We start from the raw sequence: 18,041 nt of genomic DNA on the forward strand, positions 1-18,041 counted from the left end.
ACTATATTATGTTCCAAAAGTTTGATAAGTACAATTTTGAACACTTTATGATTTTTTTCTTTGTGCCATATTATACATTTTGTAGCGGCGTTAAACCTACATTAACTGATTCCACCACAGAACATAAATGGACGGACGAGATAGCTAATGTGAATGTGTGTAAATGCACATGTAGCAGATCCAACAAATTATGAGTCAGCTGGACTCTAAAACATACTAACTGGCATTAGTATTTAAATGACACTATGTCTCTAAATAATGTGTTTATTTGTAGTCATCATCATGGAACAGAAGTCATCTGTTTGGAGTTTCTTCTGCATGAGCTCAAAACTTTTTTTTATTCATATATAATAAAGTCATATTTCTTAATATGGACACATTTGTCTCGGGCTGTAAAATCTCAAAGTAAGAATGCCCATTTTCCACTACAGGACACACAGCTCTTATTCAGTTTATTCAAACGTGTCCCAGCCATTAATATTTTACATATTTTAAAACTGCTGAAACTAGCGAACACAGAAAATGTACTGGATATCAAATACACGTGAAATAACACAATAAAATAGCAATAACAGTCATGTGAGGGTTACAGTTAAATCCCAGCTAAGCTCAGTGACAAGCAACGTTTGATGACTGAGGTACTTTATTAAAGTGTAACACTCAATCTCACATGAATCAGAACTCAGCTGTGTGTGTGTGTGTGTGTGTGTGTGTGTGTGTGTGTGTGTGTGTGTGTGTGTGTGTGTGTGTGTGTGTGTGTGTGTGTGTGTGTGTGTGTGTGTGTGTGTGTGTTGAAGCGAATACACCCCCCTCCACCACCTCTGCCCCTCAGCAGAGCAGATGAAAGCTGATATGTGTGATTGAGAGTCCACTCGCTCGATGCCCATTCAGAAAACGCAGGCTGATCTAATATAGCGGCAGTTGTGATACAATCACAAGTTGGTGTTTCCTCGCTCTGTGATAACATTGAGGAGAGGGAAAGGAATTCCCATAAGAAATCTGTGTTGTTCTGTTTACATCTGCATGTTTTCGTTTATTTTACTTTTTTAAAATTTCCATTTCAGCTGCTGTCGGATTTTGAATTTAAACGTCCGCGTAAACATGTGAGGTGGAACCGAGGGATGGGACGGGGGCACGGGAGACTAAACTAAAGCAACGCGGTGGGGGTCGGGGGTGCGGGGTGGGGGTGGGTGGAGGGTTCGAATGCAGCAGTGAAATGAGATTGGGGTGAAGGAGGCAGGTGGCTGGCCCGGCTGTACACTGAACAAACCCACAAACAGCTGTTCATTTCTCAAAGCCCCCTTCTGCCCCCCCCCCCACCCCATTCCCCCCACACACATCAATTCTCTCACCCTTTATCCCACCCGCGTCCGTCCCTCTCCTGCTCCACCCCCACCCTCCACCCACCGCCTTCAGTTCATCCTGCCATTCCAGCCTCCCTCCTCACCCTGCACCCTTTGATCGTCGGCCAGAATCAGGACACAGCTGGTTCACCCGTCATCACTGTGGCACCGAAATATACAACAATGCACAAAGCTGTGACAGTGACATATTCATGTAAATAATGTTTTTCATTAGTGTTTAAGGGGCGATGTATAGAAAGCGGTGTTGTGATGTTGGTCGCGCTTGTATTTGCGTCCCACAAGTGTGCAGGACATGGCGAGGTCAGTGCTCTTCTCTCCCACGGCCCAGATGGCCGGCGCTCACTTGCTGGCACGCAGTGCTCGTCCCACCAGCATGAAAACCAAGCCGGCGACGAGCTCCAGCGGCACGCCAGCCGCCGCCACCATGAAGGACAGGCCGTAGAGCACCGACACCTCCGCGCCGTGACATGTGTCGCCCCTCTCCTGCAGGATGTAACGCTTCACGTCCACCACCTCCATCCACAGGACGTAGAGCAGAAGCAAAGACAGGAACAAGCAGGCTGCGGGAGAGACAGGCGGGGTATTAGAGGCGCGCTGTCACTGCGGCTTCGTATCATCTGCTGTTACAGTGACAGTGCAGCAGAGTGTTTATCGTGTGACAGGTATGAACAGCTGACGGCAGCCAAGCCTGCAACATGCAAACATGTGTGTGCAATCACACACACACACACACACACAGATATAGTTTACCAGCGGCGATGAGGAAGGCGCCACCCAGCTTGTAGAGCTTGTGGCTGATGAAGGGAACACCACAAACCAGGAGGAAGCCTCCAACCAGAGCCGAGGCCAAGCCCAGGATTATCAGCACGGTCCAGAAACCTCGAAACACTGCAGGGAACAGGAAGAGTCATTTACTTATGAGTGCACACCAACACACAGTCACCATTAAAATGTGAGGATGATTTTTTTTAAAAAGGTTTACAATGTGGTTTCTAAAAGTGAAAAAAATACAAGCAAAACATAACTTAACACAACATTTAGGAACTATAAAGCTGTATTACAGCTACATTTTCATTCCAGGTAAGAATGAAGTAAGAAGATGCTTGAAAGGTCATTAGCAGTGCTGAAAGTGATTTATGTCCTTCTGACAGCAGCATCAAAACAGCAGAGATCAACTACAAACACTATGAAAGCTGATTAGCGAATAATTATTTATGCCTGTTAATGCGTCGCAAACTACGACCGGGCCTCTTTCATGTTGTTGCCGAGAGAAAGGAGTTTGTGCAGGACTGACGAGCAAATGGGAGTTGAGTGAAATAGTAACCCCCAAGCGAATACCTTTGGTTAACACTAATGCTAACAGTAGTTGTTAGTGTGCGGGTCGCAGGGAGCCCAGCAGAAGTGATGTGATCATAACGAGCATAGATGTTCCTGGAGTTGACTTTGCTTGAACGTTTAACTTTAGTGAAACAACAATAGCAGGGTATCTATAAAGACTGGATGTAGGTATAGATATCGGTTCTTATTGCTTAGAGGTCACGACAAAACATTATGTGTTCATCATACAATTTGACAAAGACGAGGAAAATGAACATTCGAGCCTCGAGGCGCTTGTCTTCCTACACTTTGAAAACCTGTATTACAGAAACATATCAGCGTATTACTAATGGCCATGTATTTAATTATAGAGCTTTCAAAAAGCATTTCGGTGCTAATGTCAGTTGAAAAGTATGGTAATTATTCATTAATCAAATTACTTGATGTGCCAACTAATATTGTGACAGTGGATTCCAGTCACAGCCTGGGTTGTAGAATAGAATAGAATAGAATGGAATAGAATATTGTCATTAAGTTTATAATAAAGTGTCAGGCACTCAGTGCAACAGCCAGAAAAAATAGATAAAAGTATTAAAATACAGCTGACAGGGTAGAATAAATATGAAAACAAGATAACTAATAATGCATTTAAAACAGGCACATGCACATACATTGCTAGCACATCCCGCCTGAACTAAATAACCTCTCCATGACAGTGGATTATCTCAGACTGTGCTTGTAGATGTGTTTACCTGCTGTAGCATCATAAATTGGGTGAGGGACTTGTCCCAGTGCAACAGGAAGTGGAAAGAGGTAACCATGGATACACACTTTGGACTCTGGCTGGTATACTTTGGAAAAAAAGAAAAAGACAGAAAAAAACAGGGTTAAAGGAAAGATCTTTTTCTTTCTTTCTTTTTTAAATACCCTCAAAACCTCTAACTCACAATGTAAGCAGTTGTTAAAGTATGGTATATGATATATTAGGCATTAAAAAAAAACCCAAACTGTATATAATCTAAAGTAAATGGTCCTATATTATTCCTGCCGTCCTTGACTTTTTCCCCCGTCACATATCCACATATTGGATATTTTTCTCTCCCGCTCTTGTCAGCGTGTCAAACAGACCACACGGCTGCGCACAAGGCTGGAAGGCTCCCAAAGAAAACTTCGAGGAGCTTTCATGGCGGAAGGTTTTGCCGACATACTGAGCAGCGTGGCCAGGAGTGCGTGAGTGGTGGGCTCCACCTGGAACACACAGCGCCAGAAAAAGCCCTCGTGGTGCAGAGCGAGGGCCGAAGGAGCATCGGTGACGGCCTCCATTGGCTGGATCTGGAGAAACACAGACATCACAGAGATAGACGCTCAAATATCTACAGATGGATGGGAGCTCTATTTCTTGTCAGCTTTTTCAACACGCGTCTGTGCGATTGTGAACTTCAGTGGTGCCACGGCATCAAACGTGGTTCTGATTATGGGCTGCTGGTCTGTGAGGTTTTCCCCGGGAACTTATGAAACACGCATGAGCGAGACTCTCCACTGGCTTGTCAGGAGCATGATTGATGTTGCTGAATAACACAACAACTTTAATCATCCTCTTTTATTGAAAATGAAAGACTTTGTTGGGCTGTGATGTTACGGAGGAGTTCACCGGGGGATTAGCTTTTATAAGTATATCCCTTACTTTGCACTTTGTGAGCTTTCTCTCAGAGGCGGCATGGGAGAATAGACTGGAAAATTAAAGGGCCACGCCACTGATTTCACACATGAAGATCACAGTCACATGGAGCCTATAGAGTTCTGTCAAGTCCAGCCCTGACGAAGTCCTCAGAGGGAAGTTTTATGATGGTACACAATGCATTATAATCTTGTATATATAAGAATATAAGATGAAATGTTTTAAAGTAGAGGATATTGATCTAACTAGTAAGTTGTCAGTTCCAGTGTAAATCCAATGATGTTGACCGATGTAACTATTGTTACCATACATATTCACAACACGTGTGCTACACATTTGCTCTCTTTATATATTTGCACAAAAAAACCCATCTCTGGACTAAATAAAACACGAAAAGGGTTGAAAATATGTATCTGTGTTGCTCTTCTGGGCCCAAGAGGAGTTTGGACAATCCTCAAGCTAAGTGGTAATGCAGATCTGAGTTCAAACCGATTCTGTCATCGAATGCGTCACTACGCTGTAATTCCAATATGTATTTATGGCTGTGGTGGTTTAAAGAGACTACAGCCTCTGCTGTGAGGGGAGCCAGGCCTGCCACCTCTCATCATCTGACTCTCAGCTCACACTCTCACACCACACATTACTGTCATACAAGGAAACTTAATTGTCATACCACATGAGGTGGAGCCAAATTTCAGGTCCAGTTCAAGCCAGCGGACAGAAAAAGACACATTAAAAACACCCAGAAAGACAACTTAATGACAAGTATATACACAAACAACAAATGTGCACCTCATAAACCTCAAATAGCCAACATGGAATAATGATAAAAGTGAACTTGTGTCAGTAACACTGCTTCAAAATCATTTTTATTTGGTGGCTATTTAGGAAACAAAAGTATATTGTACTGATAAAATATACGTGACTGCAATTTTAATTGTATACAGAATGTGTGTGTGAACCCAAATGTCACTTTAAGTTGAGGTGAATAGTTGGCGGCCCTGGTAGAGCTAATCACTTTAATGCTGTCAACACTAATGTTTGTTTAGCAAACTGCTCGGACTCACTGGGGAAGTGTTTGCCTGCTCTATACTCAGTGCATTTTTTTTTTTTTTACTTATGCTTCTAAATCCAGACAGAACATCGGAATGAAGTCATTGTTTCAAATTTGTCTTCAGTCAAATCTTCATCTTGGTGGAAGTGACGTACTAAAACATTTCAGTGCATCTTTAAATACCCTGTCGTGGCATAACTCGCACGCCACAGTTCGCACGGCATCTGATCCGGTTCCACGCTGGGCTCTTTGTGGTCCTCCCACGAGATCTCCAAGTGTTATAAATAATGTTGTAAATAATGTTCTGCTGTGACTCCTACTATCATGTTTTTTTTTTATGAAGGTCACCAACGAGTTTGTGCTTCAGACACTTGGGTTACTATTTATTTTGTTAGCGAACGCAGATTCAACCTACCTCAGTTGCATTGGTAATATTTCCCGCGACACTTGTTGACTCCGTCAGCCATGTATATGGTCCACAGTTGTCGCTGGCCAGAAGCCAGTAGTCTGTACCGAAGGCCAGGAAGAAACACAGGGTCCCAGTCACCCCAAAAATCCCCCCTGCCAGGGCGGCAGCTCCCACTCTCATGCCTGCAGCCTGATAGTGTCTTGGATGTGTTGCTCTGGTCAGTGTTCAGTCCTCCGGTCGGTGACTCCTCACTGGTGTCCACCGTGCAGCCCACTGCCCAGCCCCAGTCCCAAAGACAACAGTCAGACTGGCCCAGCCACTCCCTGGCATGCTGGAGCGGCGAGGAAGAGGAGCTACAGTAACTGAGGAGGTCAGACAGGGGGACAGGAGTTATTTTAGGAGCAGTGAGGCTGTCCTCGTCAAATTACCAGGGGCTGTGCTCTGCATTTATACAGGCAACAAGGAGAGGCTGGACTGTTGTGTTTTGAGTGCATTTTCAATGTGAATGGCAGGGTCTCTGCATTTATGACCTCAAAGTATTTGCAGGCTAGGTGTTACTCTCGGAGTGCCACTTTGAAAATGAATTAGGCTGTAGACGCAAATGACCCTCAGACCTCGACCAGAGATGTTCGAGAGGTGAAACACAAGGACGGGAGACAATTTATTGTAGTCGGCCAACACTCAAAAGAATAAAACCCATTTATTTTTGGGCCATTTTAATTGTGAAGTGTCCATGAAAGTGATTAAGGATTCAAATAAACCTCTTGTACCCCATCAATGAAACTAAAAGACTAATGATCAGTTTATCATTTTGGGGCTGCTTGAAGTGACTTTTTTTTTTTTCCTCCAGTCTGTCTTCACTGCTGCTTCTCATTCTCCAATACAAAGCTGAGATGTTTCCTGGGGACTCTCTCCACACGTGATTGCTGGGCTTCTTCTGCACGATCCGTGTCCTGTTGACTTGTCTGAGCTGAGGCTGGTAAGGCTGAAGACACCGGGAGGACCGATCTGGGGCTTATGGAGCACACTGCCAGAAGAAGGAACGATTGGACAGTCTGGTAAAACATTACAATTACACATGTTCATAGATTTTGTCCTCTCTGAGTAAATAGCGATGGAAATCTCATCGTCTTTACCTGTATGAGATCTAATGAGTCCTACTCTTCCTCTGTGTGAGTCGCCGAACTCTTCATCCTCCACCTGCCATGATGGAAACATGCAGTCAAACAGCCTGGAGGGGTTCACTTATATGTCTCTAAAATCAGAAGCAGCTTTTTCATATGCCATGTTTAATCAAAATGATGATGTGCTTATGCATAGAATCCAACATTTTCCCATTTAAAGTGTAAAATGTAAGGTGCTTTCAAACCAGTTGTATTTCGATCTACAATAATGGTTTGAGCACCAAGAAAGGAAAACTAAAGGCCCGTTTCAAGTGAAAACACAAAACTTTCATCGCTTCTTGGGGGTTGCTCAACATCAAAACTGAATTATTTTCAGCTTTTCCGTCTTTTCCATGTAAATGCACAATTTTTTCAAAAGCTGAGAAGGCTCCTGTAGCCCGATGTGCTCCAAAGCCATCCACAAAACACATGAATGCGTACAATATGCTTACGTTTTAATTGCTCCATATCTCAATGCTACATTAAGGCAAAAATAATTGTGGTTTTCATGTTAGCAGTACTTTGCTAGCAATAACAGAGTTAGCTTCTAACTGCTGCATTACTACGAGCATTTTTTTTCCATCTACTGTTTAGTTCTGGGTGCCAATTATTTTTTATGTCCCTGTCCCCAGCAATTACATTTTTTTAAACTTGCAGTTAATGTCTACCTTGTCATTTTTATATCCCGCGGGCCACATTGCACGCTCTCAGGGGCCTGTTTTGGCCCTTGGGCCTTATGTGTGACATTCTTTCATTGTTACATTAAATTATGTAAAAACATCCCTGATAGAGATGTTGACAGACGGTTAAGCTGCTCCTATAATGATACCTGAGTCCAATACTGACCTTCAGCATTGTTCCTTGCACAGGTTCAATATGGAATCAGTTGGTTTCACAATTTAAATTATAATCGCACTCTGTCTCAAGTTTAGGTGAATCTGTGGATGTATAATGTAAAATTCTTCTGTACCCGAGGCCAGTGTGTGATGGTGTTATACGTGTGTCTCTCTCCCAGACTGTGGTGTCTGTGAAGAGGCCTCCTCGTCCTGCCCATGGTGGCATCCTGGTGCAGGGTGTGTCTGCTGTAGGCTGGTGTCTGCTGGAGTGACAACACACTCATCAACAGGGAAACCTCAGATAAAACCTGCATAGAGCTCACACACTGCTCATTGGTTGGGGATCAAAACAATGGTGAAATCAGGAATACTCAGAGGATCACGTGAAGTTCATACCTTGTTGTTGAAGTTGTGAAGGTTTCTGGAGAGGATACGTCTTATGCTGTCCATTTCCTCTGGCAGGAGGGGGCGGCTGTGGGACCGAGGATCCACTCTGAAAGCCAGTTTATCAGAGTCTGAGTCGGTTATCAAGGCATATAGAGGGTTTGAAGTAAAAATAGGGATAATCCTCCAATTAAACCAATGAAAGCGTTGCAGTCAGATATCTGGAAACCTTTAACTTCCTCATATCTCAGCTCGGGTCTCAGTGTTGTCTTAAGAAACATGTGTTTTTAAAAACATCAGTTTGAAATTTTTATAATTTGCTTGGTGGTTTGGCAAACTGGATTGGAGTCTCCTTTTGGGGCTGCTTTTGGCCTTGTGTTTGACTTCTCTGGCTTAAATCACTAGTGAAAAGCAATGTTGCCCACTTTACACCTGTCCCCTTAATTATATAACAAACAAATGATACAAAATTGTGCTGTTGTTGTTTTTGTTGTTGTTTTTTAAGTCTAAAGCTTTGACCCTTCAATTAATCAGCAAAAGGTCTCTAGAGTAGATTTTTCTGTGGTAACAAAGTAGTAACAAACTTCTTTTTTCCTTCTAATACCTACAGGGCTCCTCCGAGGAAACAAACGTCAGTGGTCCATGGAGGAATAGTAAAATGACAGAAAGAGTGATTCTCACATGGGTGTTGCTTCCTCGTCTCCTCTCTGCTCCCTCCTCTCCAGCTCCTGGTAAACTCTCAGGATGCTGGAACGGGCCTGGTGGTCCTCACGGATCAGGAATCGACGGAGGTACCTCTTGTTGAATTGTTCAAACCTCACACACACACACACACACACACACACACACACACACACACACACACACACACACACACACACACACACACACACACACACACACACACACACACACACACACACACACACACACACACACAAGCCAACATGAACGTGAAAGCACGACTGCAATGCATTTGCTGCCCCCTACTGGTGGTTTACCACATTTACTTTTACTAGATGCACATTTTTTTTTACCATTTCAAACAGCTATCAACAATATGGAATATCAACAATAATGAATAAATGCTCAAACGGCTTGCCAGTCAAACAGAATAGAAAGTTAAAGAGGAAGAACTAACTTGTCCTTCCAGTAGTGCTGCCCCCAGTAGCCCACCACATCCTCGATTCCTGCAAGCAGGTGATCGATGAGCTGAAATAAAGGATGAGTCAATGGAACGTTTCATATTTGAAACGCTTCACGCTTCTTTTTGAATGCCTCCATCCTAACTGCATGGATATTGAAAATTATACGAGGAACTATAAAGAATGTTTCACGTTCCTAAGTTACAAAGACTCAGTGTCGTCTTCACTTTGAAGAAAAACTTCCAGTTGGTCAATAGACATTGTATTTGTTATGGATTTTAAAAAAAAGAGAGAGAGCAGATGTTACTATTTCATGCAGGGACAACATGTGCAGCCTAATTTCTGGCTTCAGTGTTGCCTCACATACGGGTTTAAACAACAGTTATGAGGTTGAAAACACATATATGATAAATACTCTTGAGTCTTGAGATTTCAATTCATCTCAAACCTTTGACAGCCGATGCGGTGTTAAGTACAATTGGGAAAAACATGTTCTCCTGTCTTTTTCAAGTTGTGCAAATGTTTTGGTCAAAATACAATCATTTTAAAACAACAGTCTGATATTTCTTCAGTTTCCATCTGGCAGGTCTGGGGAGTTTGCTGTGAATTGTAGTTTTAATGCTCACATTCATTTACTGAATCTGTCACCAGATTTTCACCATATTATATTTACTATTCTGTGTCTGTTTCTATAATTGATCTTTTTTTTCCCCTCACCCTGCTGTGGATCTCCTCACTGACAGTTGGCAGGGCTCTCTTCTTCCTCTTCACATCCAGAAGCTCCACCAGAGGCTTTATGGTCATCCCCTGAGAACCAAAGTCAACCAGTAAAAACACACAATGCCATGGAAGAATGAGACGCTGAAGTGATTCTCAGACCTGCACAAAGACGGTGAAGAGGATAACCACGATAGTGGTGGTGATGAACAGTCGTTTTTTCGGGAAGTCGTCGATGAGGAACACCAGGGAGAAGCAGATTGCTCCCCTCAGACCTCCGTACGCGATGATGAACTGGTCTCGGAAAGTCACGGTGTTCCGGCGCAGCTTGTTGACCACAGCGGTCAGCAGGAGGACTCCTGATGACAGGAGACGTGTGCATTGGAGAACGTGTACGGAGGCAGGATATATGCTTTTTTTTTTTTATTATTTCTATTTTAAATAGATTTCCAAAGTTACCCGAGGCCCTCCAGAGCAGGCAGAGCAGCAGGGTGGAGGCCACAAAGGGCCAGCTCCACATGTGGACGTCCTGTATGGTGGACACGCCCAGGAAGATGAAGATGAGGGTTTCACTCACGCTGCTCCACATCTTCAGAAAGTACTGGATGCTGGTGTTGCTCCGCTCTGACACATTCGCTTCCACATACTGTTTCATGGTCACGGCACAGGTCACAATACTGCCGGGAGGAGAAGCAGCAACCGCTGGGGGACAAAGTCCAATTCAAGCAAGAAATGAGGTTTTAGTTTGAGTAACGTACTTACGCCATGATACCGGAGAGGTGAAGCATTTCTGACGTCAGGTAGGACAGGTAGGAGTAGAGGAAGACGAAAAGTGGGGCGATGACTTGAGCTTTGGAGGTGAACCGTGACGTGAGGGCTGCCACCAAGCCGAAGAAGAGCCCTACGAACAGGCCTCCCAGGCCCACCACCACCACCCTGCACCCGCCCAGCAGTACGTCCAGCCCCGACACTGACGGCAGGCGGAGGAAGGACTCAAACAGTTTGTACAGCACCTGAGATTAAAAAAAAAAAAAAAGGGTCTCACGGTAACACAGATACTGGCTTGACGATGAAACCCTCACACCACCTGTGCCCTCACCACAGTCACTGCGTCGTTGAGCAGCGACTCTCCAAACACCAGGATGTGCAGCTGATCGTTGACGTGCATCTCCTGGAAGACGGACAGCACGGCCACGGGGTCGACGGCGGCGATCAGCGAGCCAAAGAGCAGGCAATGGAGCAGGGAGACGTCTCCCAGAGAGCTCGGCGCCAGCAGGCAGACACCGTACAGAGACAGGCCGATGCCCAACACGTTCCACAGCGTTCCCAGCACCGCATACCTGTAGGATTGTACAGAACCTACTGTTTTGCAGCAGATATGATGCACTTGATTGTCATAGAAAACGGTCGTGAGGGAATTTGATGTTTCAAAATCCGTACAGAATAAGAACCTAGACCTACAAATAAGGCCTCTGTGGAAGAATACACTTTAATGTGTGTTTTAAAAACCAAAGTCGTCTCGTATTTGTTTTGCGTTAACATACACAGACTTGCATCTGTTGTGTAATTTTCATCATTCAATGTAATTTCTTACCATCTTCACTCACTATGAATACCACGACTTTAACCAAATTGCAGCCTTAAATGCCTGTGAGATGTCATATTTGAGTATAGTATGCTAAACTGTTTCGTGTTTAGAGTAAACCAACACACACTGTGTTTTCATGACTTTGCATTTGCCTCCTCAACGACAGCAAATTCATACCACGGATCAATAAAACACAACAAAACAAACAACAGCACACATTAAAGTTAACAAACCAGAGAATTGTGCCGAGGTTTTCAAAGAACAGCCTCCCTGGCAGAAAATACCCCGCATCCAACACGATGGGTGGCAGCAGAAAGAGGAAGAAAGCGTCAGCACTGAGAGTCGGAGGAGCAGAGTGGCGGACCCCGTAGATCACTCCTCCAACCAGGAGGCCCACCATGATGAGGACGCAGCTCTCTGGGACCACTGCTGGTACTCGACCCGACCAGTGAAAACCTGGCAGGATCAAAACACGATAAAAGAAGATTTATCCACTTTTTGTGTTGTTTCGAAGCCCGTTTTTTTTTTTTACAAGGCACTGACGCTCATATGAATGCGAATGGCAGTGCACTGACTACGGCCATCACATACCTCGAAACACCTTTTGTCACGACTGATTCAAAATTGTGAAGCAGTTTAAAACAACTCACTATTAGAGTGCAGTTTATTGAAAGTATTTTCGTTATATATGGCGTAAACTCTAACCCTGACAATATTACTGTCCCAACTATTCCATGTCAATAGCACACATGGCTGCCAGTGCAGCAGGGGGCTTACCCAGCTTGGCGAGTGAGGCCAGCATGATCCACAGCACGATTTCAAAGGGAGCCTGCACGTGGTGGTAGTCCACACTGAACACCCGCAGAGCCATGGGCACATCCACAGTTAGGCTGTCGTCGCTGCTGTTGAACCCCAGCGAGGGGGAGAGGTTGCGAGGCTGAGGGGGCTCATCTCGGGGAGTGAGGGCCAAACACACTGACAGATGTGCAGACAGCAGCGGCAGCGTCCACAGAGCGTCCATCCTGCAGCCATGCTGGTCTGACAGGAGAGAGAAGCAGAGGAAGAAAGGGAATGGGATAATAGGATGGGGGGATATGGAGCCAGGGGAGCACAGCAGCATGCACACACACACACACACACACACACACACACACACACACACACACACACACACACACACACACACACACACACACACACACACACACACACACACACACACACACCAAACAAGAGCATGAGTGAGACCCATGCAACCACTAATGTGCACAGGAATCCCTGAGCTTGCAGTGGTATCCAACCAGCAGTACAGAGCTCAAAGGCTGTGACACACACACACACACACACACACACACACACACACACACACACACACACACACACACACACACACACACACACACACACACACACACACACACACACACACGGTCATTATCAGTCAAAAACACAACTGCTCTGAGCTCCACTTTCACTGTATTTTTACCTAACTTCCGCTTTCAGTTCTGCATAGCTAATCACAACCCATCTCCAACCTTAGTTTGACTTTTAAACACGTCTTTTCTTCAGAATGCAGTGTTTTTCAACACGTTGCCTTCAATGTTGCTTCATGGTTTGATGTGTGGCTTTGAAACAGACCGGTAACTCAGAGTTTCTGTCACAGTCTGAAAACTAATTTGAACTCTCATGTTATTGGATCTGCAATAAATGACTTCAAACAATCCAGAGAATTACTGTTTGTATGGCTTGTTTAATTTGTAATGTTTCATCTCTAATAAACAAGTAAACAAGTAATTGTGGACGTGGTGTGGGATGATTATTGAAAAGACTTTATAGAGATACGAAGAAGATCTTATCTTCTGGCAACAAAAACATTTTAATTAGTAATATCTGTTGCTGTCAGTGTCTCATTATTAAACTCAAGGTTTATCATCTCTCTGTGAATCCCCATTTCTTTCAGTAATGTTGTTGGCTCGGTTTTATGTCTAACATGAGAAAGGCTATCAGAATTAGTTTTTCTTTTTAAAATTACACAAATAATGTGAACAGCAGGAGTAGTATTTCCTAAACTTAGTTGCTCAGGTCATTTACACTATAAACAAATATGGTGCTTGTGTGACTTTTCCTCTCCAACAGTTTTAAACAGATGGGTTTTTTTTTTTTTTTTTTTAAACTTTGGTGATCAAATCTGCTGCAGCTGCCTTTGGAAAGTTCTACTATTTTTCTCTTTTAAGTAAACGCTTTATGAAATCAATCTTTTTTTTTTGCTGGGATCTATTCATCTCTGTGAAACTTTTAAAATAGAAATACAAATAAGATTAAAAAGTAAGTGAAAAGTAAAATAACAGTACTGGAAAGTTGAACTGTTTGCACCACCATGCAATTTGATTGTTTTGAATATTTGAAAATAAAGATAGCTGCCAGAGGCGGTATTAGCCCAGTATTTGTACTTTATTATTGTATTTAAACAGGTCTGAACTTTCCGCATTTATTATTTCAATAACTGTACTATTGTTCCCCCCATTTGAATACAAATAAATGTGCGGCCTTCTGTGTACATTCTTCACACTGGAGCATTGTTGATAGTAACAGTTATGAAATCAAAAACCGATGGATGGATGGATGGATGGATGGATGGATGGATGGATGGATGGATGGATGGGATTTCAGTAAGAGCAACACAGGTCTCCTCATGATGCACCTCCCACCCTGTCATTAATTACACACACTTATTTATTCTGTGAAATGCCACCATATCTACTGTGAAAACGTGTGACTGACATTCCCATTTGATTGAGGGAATCTGGTTTGGTATATTTTTATTAACTTGACATAGTTCACCTCCAATCAGTAAACCTTTGATTGGACTTTTCAGATATGTAACAGTGGGTTGTTTTAAGCCATTCAATAATAATTTGGTATTTATTGTTATCAAAATGTTGGACGGGCGACCTTGTTACTTCTGTATGTTTACGATCATCAGGTTATTTCTCTGTGCACCCACAGCGAATTGCAAGAAAGATTTCAAAGACTCTATTGTTCCCCATCATCTCCTGAGGACTTTGACTTGATTTGTGCATCATCCATGGAGGAAAATCAGATTTTTCCTGCTCTTTGTCTTCATGTTTAATTTTTAGATTAGCTCTTCTAAATTACCTGGGAATTACCTGCCATAATCTCCTGACAGAATTCATATGCAACAAAGCCTGATTAGACTGCCAGCTCTAATCTATTAATTACAGAAGAACCTTACGGAATCTCTGTTTTCCATCTTTTTGTGCACTGAAGTGAAGCGCCTCCAGCCTCTGAAGAGTATGTTAGTGCATGTTAATGGGTCACTATTATTCTCACTGCACAAAAGACAGTATCTAGGATTTGTGATTCCCTGGTTACAAAACAACCTGATCATAAATCAGATAAATCCGAACTCACGGGGTCATTTGGATGAGGCTGGGGTTTACTGTGGATTTAAAGATCAACTGACTCCATGTTAACCTTCGGTGTCACCGTGGTGGAAGTCGCTGAGAAGGAGCATGGCAGGATCGGCACGTCTGAATAATTCTTGCAAACAAGACAAGAAGCTCAGTTCAGATAAGTCATGTATTGTAAATGGAAGACACCATGTTTTGTCAAGAGCATTATTTTCTCTTTGTGAAATACCTCAAGTGTAGATTGGGTCATGTCTGATGTGTGAAAGCATCCCCATATTTGTACAGTGGATAACACTGTGATGTCACAGCAAAAATATCTCTGGTTCAATTGTCAGCTTGAGCTCCTGTTTCCTGGTCCTATAGTTCTCTCTCACTGTCTATAGACGTGCTTATTAGGTGATTTAGTGTCTTCAAATCAATGATAAGTGTTTGCCCTGTGATGGACTGATGACCTTCTTTGCGATTAACCTGCCTTTTGTACGGTCTAAAGTGAGATCTGCTTCAGCACCCCGTGACCTTGAGCAGGATGAAGTGGAATAGAAGGTGGATACAGTTTCCTTTACGGCTTATTTCCATTTCCTAACCAGTAAATCATGCACTTGATAATCAATATTCAACTCTAAACTACTTGTTTCCTTTCCTCTGTGTTAGCCCTGTGATGGATCCTTATTTGAATGGCGTGTGGTTTACACTGGCTATCTTGGAATAGATTTCGGCTCTAACTTGGATTAGTTGGAATGGAAGAACGGCTGTTACGACATTCTGACTGCTTAACAGTGGTCTGCATGTTGCATCACGTTACACACATATCAAGTGAAGATTGTGGTGTGACAGGAGGCGGTTTGTCCATGCTCGGCCTCCACTATGTTTTGAAATGATACATGTTTGTGTTTTGACTTTCCTGGAAGACTTCAAAATCCACAGCCAAACCTCTTGAACTGAGAAGAACCAATACTTTCAGTGATGTATGCGCCGAATTGTCAAATGTGTTTATTTCTTTAAAAGAAAAGAAAACTACTTGCTTCCCTTAATGTTGCAATGCCTAAAATGCCATTTTGAAATGTAATTGTCTGGTGGTAGCTGAATATAAAGTTGTGGGAATTAATAACAGAAGTGTGTCTGAGTCTGACATCCTGAAGGGAAACAAAGAAACTGAAAACTTGAATCTCAATTATGTTTACACATAAACAGCAGTTGATTTAAAACCCCAAACATCTGAATGGCATTAGATTAATTACATCATATCGAAGTTGATTTGTTCCGAGGCAATGTAAGGCGTGATGGTCCTACATTGATAATAATATCAGTTCCAAGCTTGTATAATTTAATTTTATTCCATCCGAGGTAGATCCCAGTGGTAAAATCCATTAAGGAAAATTCTCTGATTGCAATACTTCAAATGTGTTTAGAATATATGCTTCAGCATTATTGATTATTTCTGACAGCAAACTCTATATCCTACAAACTGAGGGTACTTTTGGAATGGTACATTTTGTCTCCATTGTCCTACATCTCAGAGGGCGTTTGATGTAATCAGGACTCATTTTCATGAATAAATTAAACTGAATTGAAAAATAAATACATATCTATTACAGCACTGCAGATTGTTTTAATCAAGAAATAATACATATATTCACTTATGAAGTCTTTAAAATACTTTGCAGTCAGCGTCAGGTGAATTTTTAATGGTGTAATACTTAACTCTGCCAGCAGATGGCAAACGAAAGCAGCTCAAATTCAACCATCATTTAATTAAAGAGGTCAACAGGCCTTTGCGTAAAAATAGCATTGGTAGAGCAGATTGCATTTGTTTTGTCTTCACAGTCCTGATCACGTGTCAGTGAGTGCAAACTTTAGAGTAGACCAGAAATAGTACAACGTATTTCATGTGATGCATTTTCAGGATGCTTTCATTGCAGATGAGGAGTGGCAGCTTCAGAAATCCTCAACACCGGGGAGCTGAAGTTGGACGAGCAGGGAGCTAAGTTGTGGGTGTTCAGATAGCTGATTTTAGTGCCGCTGACTCCTCCTGAGTTGTCTTCCAGACTGGCCTCCAGCGACTCTGGCCCCCGTGACAGACCCCCGGGCTGCGGCGGCGGCACCAGGCCGTGCAGGAGGCTGTTACCCAGGTGGGAGTTGCACCGAGCCAAGTTGTCAGTCAGGTGCTGCATGTACACTTCCTCCAGCTGTTTCTCCAGCAGCCCATTCAGCACGGAGTTCGACATGGGACCCAAGCCGGATCCCGGCAGATCCAGGCTGACGTTCACACTGCGTCCCATCACCAGGTAACCCTGGTCTGGCACGGGAATCAGTGGATCCGCTTGTGGCGTCATTTCTGGGTGAGGGATATTTTCATAGTGGGGGGACAGAAGGTTAAACTGGCTGAGGCTGGCCCTGGATAGATTGTGCGACATGTGGGCGGAGTCGACCACATGCAGGTCTGGGTACTGTTCCAAGAGGCTGCAGTCCTCAATGTACATGGGTGAACACCCCGGGATTGAGAGGCCTGCAGGACCCTGAGGGGCCACTCGCAGCCCCTGAGGTTCAGAGGAGTCTGGCTGCTCCAAGTCCAGCCCTGAGAATGAAGAGTTATTCTGATTAATGCAATAAGAGGATTCTCACCCAGAGTCAGATGTGATAAAGTCAAGTTTTACCTCAAAAGAGTCACAAAATCTATTAATTCAGATAATATTACTTGTATTGGTCATTTTCTTTTAAGAATGTAAGGATGTATTAAATAAAATTGCATTGCATAAACAGCTCTCAACAGATCTTATATGCATATTTACAATTTAGTACCATGTAATATATATTTCTACAGAAAATGTCACTACTTTGTGCCCACAGTTATAGTAATATCCACACTATTTAATCAGCCTATTTGTCGTCAATTAGTTCATTTTTTAGTTTTGCGTAATGTAAAATACTTTCTTATTGGTCTGACAAATAAGATGT

At 43.1% G+C, this 18,041-nt stretch overlaps 2 protein-coding genes across 2 annotated transcripts; both read right to left on the bottom strand.

Moving 5' to 3' along the window:
- Nucleotides 1–1,415: 1,415 nt before the first annotated feature.
- LOC308134974 (transmembrane protein 182-like) lies at nt 1,416–6,150 on the bottom strand. The gene is made up of 5 exons (XM_080502837.1): nt 5,829–6,150; nt 3,890–4,013; nt 3,434–3,532; nt 2,115–2,252; nt 1,416–1,924 (listed from the first exon to the last, which is right to left on the bottom strand). The coding sequence occupies exons 1-5, from the start codon at nt 6,000–6,002 to the stop codon at nt 1,704–1,706; spliced, it is 756 nt and encodes a 251-aa protein (XP_080358963.1). The 5' UTR covers nt 6,003–6,150; the 3' UTR covers nt 1,416–1,703.
- A 529-nt stretch (nt 6,151–6,679) lies between these two features.
- LOC308134132 (sodium/hydrogen exchanger 2-like) lies at nt 6,680–12,676 on the bottom strand (the record flags this gene model as incomplete). Its single annotated transcript, XM_080501762.1, has 13 exons — nt 6,680–6,849; nt 6,959–7,022; nt 7,956–8,084; nt 8,218–8,314; nt 8,887–9,021; nt 9,347–9,417; nt 10,068–10,157; nt 10,230–10,426; nt 10,527–10,744; nt 10,830–11,080; nt 11,167–11,407; nt 11,889–12,111; nt 12,433–12,676. 13 exons carry the CDS (start codon nt 12,674–12,676, stop codon nt 6,680–6,682), a joined length of 2,130 nt encoding a protein of 709 aa, XP_080357888.1.
- Between the last annotated feature and the right edge of the window lie 5,365 nt (nt 12,677–18,041).

This window comes from Blennius ocellaris (genome assembly GCF_963422515.1).
Source record: "Blennius ocellaris genome assembly, chromosome: 9".
Taxonomy (NCBI): Eukaryota; Metazoa; Chordata; class Actinopteri; order Blenniiformes; family Blenniidae; genus Blennius; species Blennius ocellaris.